Source organism: Suricata suricatta, chromosome 1 (genome assembly GCF_006229205.1).
Source record: "Suricata suricatta isolate VVHF042 chromosome 1, meerkat_22Aug2017_6uvM2_HiC, whole genome shotgun sequence".
Lineage (NCBI taxonomy): Eukaryota > Metazoa > Chordata > Mammalia > Carnivora > Herpestidae > Suricata > Suricata suricatta.
This window is the reverse complement of record NC_043700.1, coordinates 110,574,928-110,585,900: the sequence shown is the minus strand read 5'-3', so window position 1 is coordinate 110,585,900 and position 10,973 is coordinate 110,574,928. Positions and strand designations below refer to the sequence as shown.

General features: G+C 40.0%; 1 protein-coding gene and 1 pseudogene across 1 annotated transcript in view; one reads left to right on the top strand and one right to left on the bottom strand.

Annotated features, from left to right (window-relative positions):
* Positions 1–192, bottom strand: part of PPA2 (inorganic pyrophosphatase 2) — an 84,928-nt gene extending 84,736 nt beyond the window's left edge. The window contains exon 1 of the mRNA XM_029951392.1: positions 5–192. Within this exon, the coding sequence (XP_029807252.1) occupies positions 5–153 (149 nt within the window). The 5' untranslated portion in view covers positions 154–192. The remainder of the gene's footprint in view (positions 1–4) is intronic.
* Positions 193–4,950: 4,758 nt separating this feature from the next.
* LOC115301471 lies at positions 4,951–5,183 on the top strand (annotated as a pseudogene).
* The last annotated feature ends 5,790 nt before the right edge of the window (positions 5,184–10,973 follow it).

Below are 10,973 nucleotides of genomic sequence, written 5' to 3'. Positions count from 1 at the left end.
GGAGTAGGGCTGGCCGCGCCCCTCGGTACGGTAGAGGGCCATGGCGCGGTGAGGCGCGGGCTTTGCACTCGTTCCCCGGGGCAAGCGGGCAGCAGCGGGGGGCCCCGCGCGCCAGCCCCAGCCCGTGCGCAGGAGCGGCAGCAGCAGGCGCATGGCGTAGACGGCGGTGGGACTCGGCGCTGGGCGGTGCTGGGGACCCCGGCCGAGCTTCCCGCCGGCGCCCCCTGCTGGCGGGAGTCATCTCTCCGGCCCGGGCCCGGATCTAGATCCTCCGCCCCAGCCAATCTCTGGGTGGCCCTGGAGACTTTATCTGAGAAATGGGAGTGCCCAGCAAATTGCCAGTAAGGTACACTGTGTGAGCAGTAATCAAAGATTAACAAGACGACATCCACCACTCCTGAGGAGCTCTTGGCCACTTACTGTGTATATGCATTCATGCCTTCACCAATCCGGTCAATATTTACTATCATGATATTATCTTTATTATAATGATATAATATTGAGGGATAATTATGTGCCAGGCGCTGTTCTAGATCCTATCCAAAGTAGGAGACAAGCATCACACACACACACACACACACACACACACACACACAAACATCAGAAGACATGATCAGACCTCCTCCTGAAGGTTTGACCTTGACACTGACTTATAGAGCAAAACATTAACTTCTTCAAATGCTATCTCCTCCATGAAGCCTTTCCTATTTAACCAAACTGGAGGTGATTTCGCCTTTTTTTTTTTTTTACATTTTCACTTCTACAGTAACACTTGCTACTGTACCCATATCTTTGTGAGCGTATTTCACCCTGACCAACCACTGGATTATTAATGTGCCAAACACTTAGGAATTAAGAATTAGTATCCTTGCAGGTTGTAGCAGCATGCCCTGCATGAAATGATGGCTTCTTTGTCGTGGAGTTAAATTGCTCCTGGAAGTCCCTTTTTACCACATTTTTCAATTAGCATATGAAATTCTGGTTATTCACTTTCCAGAAAAGCTTGTGAAAACAGTTGTCACTACGCATATCTTCACTTCTTCACATTCTTTCCCCATCTCAATTCAAATGAGCTTCCTCCACCTTTTCAAGATCATCGATATGAAGTTCAGTTCTCACAATAAATCAGAGTGCAAGAAATCAGAAGAAAGTGGTAAAAAAGATTTTTTTCATTAAAAATTAAAACTTAAAGAAAAGTAAGTATCTGTTAGTCTAAAAGTGAAAGCAAAAAGAGTAGCATTTTACAGAAAGAGGCAAAAAAGTGCATTTAAGATCTTTGCAAAAACGAAGGGAAATAGTTTTAATGAAAAGAGAAGGCATTTTTAAGTAATCTCTTAAAGTACTGTAATAAAAATTGGCTTCTAAGTGAAATGCTACTGTGCTCAACAAATACATAAATTCATGAAAAATCCAATTCTAACTTAAAATCCTGCCTCTTATCATACATCTTTACACAGATTATGTTAATTCAGTTGTGTTGATTATGGATTATTATGGATCTGCTTCTAGTCTAAACTAGTTTCTTCCCCTCTGTTCCATAGTTCCAGTACATCCTCTGGTTCTCAATATTAACACTATAGACAAGACTTTAAAAAATTGACTGAAACAAACCGTTACTTAGAAAATTCTGTGAGCAGAAATGTTACCAAGACGACTCTATAGCCATCATGTAACTTTATAGACAGAGAATAGTACTTATATCTAGATGGTGCTCAGGATTTTGATCAACACAAATGTCTGAAGGCAGCTGAAACAGGGCTCTCCCAGTTTAGAGGGCCAAGTTATTTCTATTTTGTTTCTCTTCTGTGTTTGATTTCCATTGCTAAGGTCACCCCAATAGTTCAAAATGACTACTAAAGCTCCAACCATCACATCTTCATTTCACCCAGTGAAAGGTGGGGAAAGGTGGGGGGGAAAAAAGAGAAGGGTGTGCCCCTTCCCCTAAGAACACATCCCAGAAACTGTATATACTACTTTTACTTGCATTGTATTAAGCAGCACTTAGTCTTCTGGCCACAACTAACTAGAAACTAGGAGCCTTTTTTCTGGGTCATCAGAGGCCCAGATACAAAGTAGGAGCCATACTACTATAGACAAAGGGAAAAATGAATCTTGGAGGACAAATAGCAGTCTACCACAAATATCATTTTCTTTTCCAATCCCAACTTCCTTGGAAGTCTGTGGGAATTCTACATATTTCTACTCCAACTGTGAACTGGGTTCACATTCTTCCCTACTGAGCACCTGGGTTCTTTCAGTATCACCAATTGTTTCATGACAGTTAAAATTACAAGACTGGTCTACCCGATTTCCAGAAAGGATCTCTAGAAGATATTGTCAATAACTACTTAGACCCTCTACTTAGATTGAAGATCCTAAAATGTTTTTGTCAACAGTGGTAGCTTTGTCATGTGTCAGCTTCATTAAGCTAAACTGTAAGGCAGGCCCTCCCATAAAAGTTTGTGCGTGGCGGTGTTCTTTTGTACATATACCACAGTGGCTGTATAATTTTGTTGTTTCCTCATGTAGAAAAAAATTTAATTGTTCTATTAACCTTTGAAGTTCAGATGTTTCAACAAGACAGACCCCACTGAGACAAAATTGTGGGCTATTTTCTAATGATCCAAAGATTCTTAGATAAGATTAAACCCCATGGAATATTCTGGAGCTTAAGCCGCTATAGTTAGAGTTGTCAGAGTAAGGCCAAATCACTGGGCCTTTATAACCCCAGTAATTGGACATGAACTTCCCCGGAAAGAGTATGACATGGATGAAGCAGCTAAGGCCATCCCTAAGAAGGCTGACAACTAAAGAGAAAGACTTTCATTAAAGATGGCACAACACCCGTGTTTTCCACAGCTGTGAAACTGTGCTAGAGACAGGAGTTGGAGCTACAAAAAAAAAAAAAAAAAAAAAAAGAGAGAGAGAGATAATTCGTGATCCCACTTCTGTTTCTGCTTTTAGCATTAGTAAGTGTAATACAAAATCTAATTGGATAGAGTTGTCATTTTCTGAAATGCTGGATTATCCTAATGGGAAATAAAAGAAGTTTGGAATTGTAGAGTAGTCACTTATGTGTGATATTTTGTAAAAGCAGCGTATGTCTCTAAAATTCATTATTATCCTTACCTATAACATGATAAATGAACAGACTTAAACATTTACTAATTTCCATTGCTCATGTTTGGTAGCCAATCAAAATATGACAGGGGTGCCTGGGGGGCTCAGTCTGTTAAGCATCTGACTCTTGAATTCAGCTCAGGTCATAATCTCAAGGTTGGAGAGTTCAAGCCCCACATTGGGCTCTGTGCTGAGAGTGTGGAGACTGCTTGGGTTTCTCTCTCTCTCCTCCTTTCTCTGCCCCTCTCCTACTCATGCTCTCTTTCTCTCTCTCAAAATAAATAACTAAAAAATTTTAAACTAGTTTAATAATGTTTAAATAAAGAACTTTTAAAAATGAAAAATAAGAAAATAAGCTTTAAAATGGGTGAAAGAGGGGCGCCTGTGTGACTCAGTCAGCTGAGTGACCAACTCTTGATTTTGGCTCAAGTTACGATCTCATGGCCCTGAGATGGAGCCCCATGTTGGGCTCTGTGCTGGGCATGGAGCCTGCTTAATATTCTTTCTTCCCTCTACCCTTCCCCAGTTTGTGCTCTCAAAAACAAATAAATAAAACTGGATAAAAGAAAGAAAGAATGAAATAGTGAGAAATACAGCAAAGTGAATAAGTTTCTGGGTGATAAATCCTAATAGTCCCCCAACATCAGTACTCCCCTTCTTTTATAACAAAAGAATTTTTGACTTTTCCAAATAAAAATTGTACTTTCCAGATTTCCTTACAATAAGTGTGACCATACAACTAAAGTCCACCCAGTGAACACCTAGGAACATTCCTTAGGAAAATATGGCATACATATATACACAACAATATTATTCAGTCCTGAGAAAGAAGGGAATCCTGCAATTTGTGGCAACACGGATGGACCTTGAAGACAAACACCAAACCATCTCACATGTGCAATATTTTTTAAAAAGGTGGGGGGAGGGGGTAAACTCATAGTATTAGAATGGTAGCTGCCAGAGACTAGAGGGTGAAGAAATAGGGAGATGGTGGTCAAAAGGTACAAATTTCCAGTTATAAGTCCTAGGGATATAATGTACAGTATGATGGCTATAGTTAATAATACTGTATGATATATTTGAAAATTGCTAACACAATAGCAAGAGATCTTAAATGTTTTCATTGCGCACTCATACAAAAAAGGTAATTATGTCAGGCAATGAAACTATTAACTAAGCTTACTTTGATAAGCATTTTGCAATATGTATCATGCATGTATCAAATAATCACACTGTACACCACAAACTTACACGATGTTACATAGCAATACCTCAATAAAGCTGCGGTGTGGAGAAGGAGGCAGGTAGCTCATCCTTTACCTCCTCCTCTTCATCATTTCTTGCATTCTGCTCCCTAGGACTCAGATGCTACCTTGTCCGTGAAGATAAGAGCCACACCTTTGGCAAATGGAGCTGTGAGCTGAATGAAGCTTGCACCCCACAGCACTGTGGAGCGGCGCTGCGACACGGCTCTAGAATACTTATCTCTGGACTTCTACGTAAGAGAGAAAACAAATATCTATCTTATCTGAACCACCAATATTCTTTTTAGTTGCTGTTTTCCAGTTCTCCTAGGTGAATTTAATTCTCATCTTAATCTTCTTCTTGCAGAGGAAAATTTGTTAGGAGAAATTCAGACTAACTGAAGGTCCCCTCTTTACTACCTACATAACTTCATTCAAAATGTTGTGAAAATATTCCATGAATTGTTCCTTACGAAGTGTTTAATCCAAGTTGCTTGTATTACTAAGAACAAAATATGTAATAGGTTCAACTCTAAAAGCCAAATGAAATGAATGATATTATTAGAGAATTTAGGCCCTCAGAGCCCAGCGCAGCCGCATGTCTTCCGGGGCCAGGGTGAGCGCCCTGCTGAACTGGGTGCAGCAGCTCAAGCTGGGGGTCGGCGTGGAAAGGGTCAAGGGCTCGCAGGCAGCTACAGAGCTTCAGTTAACTGCATGCAGAATGCCTTCGAGGATGCCCTCTAAGTTTAAGGTGTAAATTTAGATGTTCCAGCTGGAAGCTGCGCCTTCCAGGAACCCGGATCCTGTGCTTCATCCTAAAGGCTGTAGGGAAGACGTTTGCTGGAGAATGCTTTTAAGCACAACGTGATGAATAACTACCTCTCTATCACAAGAAAACACTTTTCTCCAGCCTAAAGACTTTAGATATTTCAGACCTTTCCTGCGGCCTGGTGCTATCGCCAAAATTCTATAAAAATTGATGAATTTCTACTCAGATAAGGAAACTGGGTGAAGGAGTAGACTTTAAGTAATAATGGCCTGATTCTTTTGGTAAAGTTCTTTTACATGTAAGACAAACAAAGATGTCACCACCAAATACACCTCTTTCTTAAGCGAATTACTGGTGTTCCTATATGCCTGGAAAATTATGTTCATTTTACTTAGTGGATGTTTTACATTGCAGGAAGGAAAACATTTTTGTTTGTTAAAAAATTGAATATTTGTAATTTGTTGTTCTTAAGATTTTTATAGCATAGCAAAACTTGTTCTTTTTTTTGTGAATTTACAGTTTCTAAATGAAGACAAACAAGTATAAAACAGGGGGATAAGTTTTATCAATCAAATGATGTCTAATTTTTTAATTTTTTAATGTTTATTTACTTTGAAGGAGACAAAGTGTGAGTGGGGGAGGGGCAGAGCGAGAGGGAGATGGCAGAATCTGAAGCAGGCTCCAGGCTCTGAGCTGTCAGCACAGCTTGAACTCATGAACAATAAGATCATGGCCTGAGCCAAAGTTGGAGGCTTTACCAACTGAGCCACCCAGGCGCCCCACCATTTGATTTTTCTAAATGAGAAGATTCTTTTATTTGTAACACTAAACCTAGGAGCTGTTTCTTAGGAAACTTGTTATGGAAAGATTCATGTTGGGTTGTGTGTTAGATTGACCCATCCTGTGTGTGAAGCAGAGTTGGTCTCTGTCTTAAGTTACCCTATTTTATAGTTGTGGTTGTACTTTAAAAAAAGAAAAGAAAAAAAAGAAAGAAACTGCATTATGTCTTTAAAAAAATGTTTAAATGTGATCTTCGGAACATTTTGCAAATGATTAAAAACAAAATAATGTGAAAATACTACGGCCTAAATGAATTTTTAATATCGCAAGTAGGTTTTACTTTGATGCTGTCCCTTTGATTTAATCTGGGAGACTTTTAAAAGGATACTTTTTTGGTGTTTGTAATGATCTTTGATGAACTTGGAAATAAAAAGTTCTGCTTAATACATCATTAAAAAGAGAATTCTAGTTGAAATCTTAAGCAGACTGGCAGAAAATTTTTACGAAACACATATCTAATAAGGAATCATATCCAAAATATACCCAAAACACTTAAAACTCAACATGATGAACAAATAACCAAATGAAAAACTAGAGAAAGTCAAACAGACACATCACTGTAGAAGATATACAGATGGAAATTAGCATATGAAAAAATACTCTACATCACTAGTCATTGGGGAAATACTAAGGAAACTAACAATGAGATATCACGGTCTCAGAATAGCTGACATCCGAAATCCTGACAACACAACTACTTCCAGAATGTAGAGCAACAGGAACTCTCATTAATTGCTAATGGGAACAGAAAATGCCACAACTACTTTGGAAGACAATTTGGGTGTCTCTTACAAAACTAAACATACTCTTACTATCTATGCCAGTAGTCATGTTGCTTGGTATTTATCAAATAAACTGAAAACTTATGTCCACACAAAAACCTGCAGATGGGTGTTTATTTATTCATAATTGCCAAAACTGGGAGGCAACCAATATGTCTTTCGATAGGTGAATAGGTAAATCAACTGCGGCCCATCAGGGCAGTGCTAAAAATGAAATGAGCTGTCAAGCCATGAAGAGACATGCAGAAACTTTAAATGCATATTACTCTGTAAAAGAAGCCAATCCCAAAAGGCTACATACTGTAGGATTCCTACTGTATGAATTCTGGAAAAGACAAAACTATGGAGACAATAAAAAGATCAGTGGTTGCCAGAGACTGGGGTTGGAAGGAGGGATGAACAGGTAGAGCACAGCGCATTTTTAAGGCAGTGAAACTGTTCTATATGATTCCATAATGATAGACACATGTCATTATGAAGCCACCTCGGCTCTCCAGCCAACCCAGCTGTCTTCAAGCCTTAGCAAACAACCCTAGCCTGTGTAACTGATTAACTCGTCTTCACATATCTATGATCATTCATACTTTCCTAGGAAAAAACAGAACACTTCTGCATGTCAGGAAACAGAAACCAGACCCCTAGGCGCTAAGGAATAGACTTTATTATACTGATGAGGGATCTTGGGGCAAGCTGAGAACAAAATACAGGCTGACACACCACCCTCTACCTCCAGCTGGAATATGTGTGATATTCCTTGGACTCTCATGGCTAACCAAGAACAAAGAAAAGGAATGTAAGTGCTTGCCATGGTGATGTGGGAAACTAAGCAAATGAGAAATTAAATTCCCTTACTGCTTATAGCCCAATGACAAGTCCTTGAGACCAGCAGAGTGACCTCCCTCTAGGAGCTCAGCTGCCTCAAGGATGACACTTAGCTGGGGGTAAAAGAGAACCTTAGCTTTACGTTATCCCAACCTTGAGGATCATGTAAGTCGACTTCATTTATCTCAATTGTCCTAAGCTATATGCTGGCAATCATACTCCAAGCTTATGACCCCCCAATATACATCTAAACGGGCTCGTGGCTGAGGTTTTATTAAATGGTAATAAATGGTTTTTCCCTAGCAACAGCTAGCCCCTTGAGGTCCTGGAAACTTTGCTGCCAAAATTCCTTAGAGACTTACTCTATCCTTGACCCCCACCCACCCTGAGGGTATATAATGAGTTACCTGTCACGACCCCAGTGCAACTCTTCCCACCACGATCCTGTCCCCATCTTTTAATCAACTCACTTTTTTGCGCCAAAGGCGTCTTCAAGAATTCTTTCTTGGCGGTCGGCTCTGGACCGCCCCACCATCACCCCAAAAGTTAATACAATCTTCGAGCACTGACATACTGTCTATAGCTGGTACCCTCTGGTCTGTACATAATCAAGAAATGTTAACTGCCCTAAACTCCTTCCAAAGCCCCTGGGCCAGGCAGAAACCTCAGAGGTGGCCTTTACACGAGAAGCCACCTTTTCCTCAGGTGGCCAGCCTCCTGAATAAAGCTCTTATTCCTTTCTCATCAAAACTCATCTCTTGAGTATTGGCTTTTTGAATGACAGGAAGCCGAACTTTGATTTCCGTAACAGTTACACACTTGTCAAGATCTGTAGATTATTCACATTATTCACCAAGAGTGAATTCCAATGTAAATGAAGAAATTTAAGTGACAATAATGCATCAGTGTAGATTTGACCGTAACAAATGTACCACTCTGATGAGGACTATTGATAGAGGGGGATATTGTGCACATCTGTGGGAGGGAGGGGATAAGGGAAGCTCTGTACCTTCTGCTCAGTTTTGCTGTGAACCTAAAACTGCTCTGCAAAATAAAAATCAATAACAAAAAAAATTCCAAGACACTTTACACATCAAAAGCTTTTGAAACAATTTTTAGTATGGCTGTTTACATTTAGAAAATATATAATTGCTTTTCTCTTGTTATTAACTGTATTTTTCATTATTACTTAATGAAAATCATGTTTTAGTTTAACTTCCTAACTAACAGTGCCTGTAAGAGTGTCATTAGTACCTTTAGATGCTGTATTTATAACATTCGTTCTTCAATCGCTGTTGCCTTAGCATGGGCATATCACACTACTTTTGCAGGCTCTGCAAAATCATTGATCATTTTATATTAGGTGGAAGTAGGTTCACTTGAGAACATTCCATGACTTCCAGAAATTCTAGTATGCCCTTCCTTATTATTACTGAGAAAATTTTGTATTGTTTATTTTTAAGCAAATGTCCTATCTAATCTTCATTTCATACAGTTTTACCCACCTCCTTCATCACCCTCAACTCCAGTAGCTTAATAGAAATGCTTAAATTATCAGACATCCTTTTCTGATGAGTTAGTGAACACCTACTTTGAAATATAAATTGTTTTCCACACACACAGCTATTAAATAGCAACCAATTTTAGCTCTTACTTCAAAGGCTTCTTATATAGATAGGAAGGCTTCTGAATGGGGCAATAGTTCACTGGTAATCATTCTTCTCTTCATATTTCACAGATCCATACCTGTATGATAATTCAGCAGGATGTTTTTATGAAAATTTTCAAAAGGATTGTTCAACTCAAATATTAGGACATAGCTCTGGTACCTTGAATCAAGAAAGCGAAAAAGAGGAGCACCTGGGTGGCTCAGTCGGTTAAGTGTCCAACTTCAGTTTAGGTCACAATCTAGCAGATTGGGAGTTCAAGCCCCGCATTGGGATCTGTGCTGACAGCTCAGATTCTGCATCTCCCTTTCTCTGCCCCTCCCTGGCTTGTACTCTATCTCTCTGTCTCAAAAAATAAATATTTTTTAAAAAGTGAAAAAGAATTGATCCAAGTGCAAAAGAAATTCCCAATGACTCTGACACCTCTATTGGCCTGTCAAAAAGCAAGCCGCAGAGAAGTCTCTGCAACCTCCATCCTGGTGGCTCAACCTTGGGGATGCCGAAGAGCAAATTGCAAATTTTGTTTTCTGACATCGTAACATTGTGTCCAAGTTCTTTACCTAACTTACCACTATCAGAAGAGTCTTTGAGAACAAATCTTGGAGAAAGGCACCGTGGGGTGTCAATACCATACCTGCTTGCACATCAGAACAAGCCAGGACTTAGCAGGGCGGGGGTGGGGGGGGAGATATGGGAGAGGGAGGGAGGGTCCTGGGAAGGGCAGCAAAGGGCAGATTCCAGGGCCCATGCGTGTTCTTTTTTTAATGATTTTTAATCTTTATTTATTGAGGGTGCAGAGTAGGAAATAGAGAGGAACAGAGAGAGAGGGAGGCACAGAATCTGAAGCAGGTGGGCCTGAGCTGTTATTACAGAGCTGGACGCAGGGCTCCAACTCAGAAACACCAAGTTCATGACCAAAGGCGAAGTTGGATGCTTAACCGACTGAGCCCCCCCAGGCACCCTAGGGCCCATGCATTCTTAAAGTCTGTTCCTAAAGCACAGAAGCCTCAAAAATGAAACCCAAGGTGTCATAACACCTTGTTCTACCATGAAGCAACAGAAGGAAATATATCAATACCTCTTTGGAGGATCTGTCCCCCTCTGGAAGGAAGGACCAGGAATCTTGATCACAGGATTTTATTGTGTAATGTTTGTTCTGTTTGGTACATGTTAAGGTGCAAGATTTAGAGAAAATTGTGGAAAGATCTGAAGCCAGCCTTGCTGGCAAAGCTGAAGGATAGATATTTGGGGAAAGAAAGGGACGTTGTAAAATGAGCAGAGATTTAAAATGGATTTTGAAGAAGTTTTGCTGTACATGTAACCCTTTCCTAAGACTTTCTTTAAAGGGTAACAGGGACATGGGGGCACCTGAATGGCTTAGTTGGTTAAGCATTTAACTTCAACTCAGTCATGATCTCGCAGTTTGTGAGTTTGAGCCTCACATCAGGCTCTGTGCTGACGGTGTGGAGCCTGCTTCAGATTCTGTATCCCCTTCTCTTTCTGTCCCTTCCCCACTCACACTTTATCTCTCTCTCTCAAAAATAAATAAACATTACAATTTTTAAAAAATCAAATACTTATTAAGAGTTACAGGGACATCTATGTTACTCATTAACACTTTGGGAGTTAGATTTGTGCTTTAGGAAGATACAGTATACTGAAAGTGACCACCATGTATTCAGACACATGAGAGCTACATACACATTTAAACAGAAATCCTTATACTGTA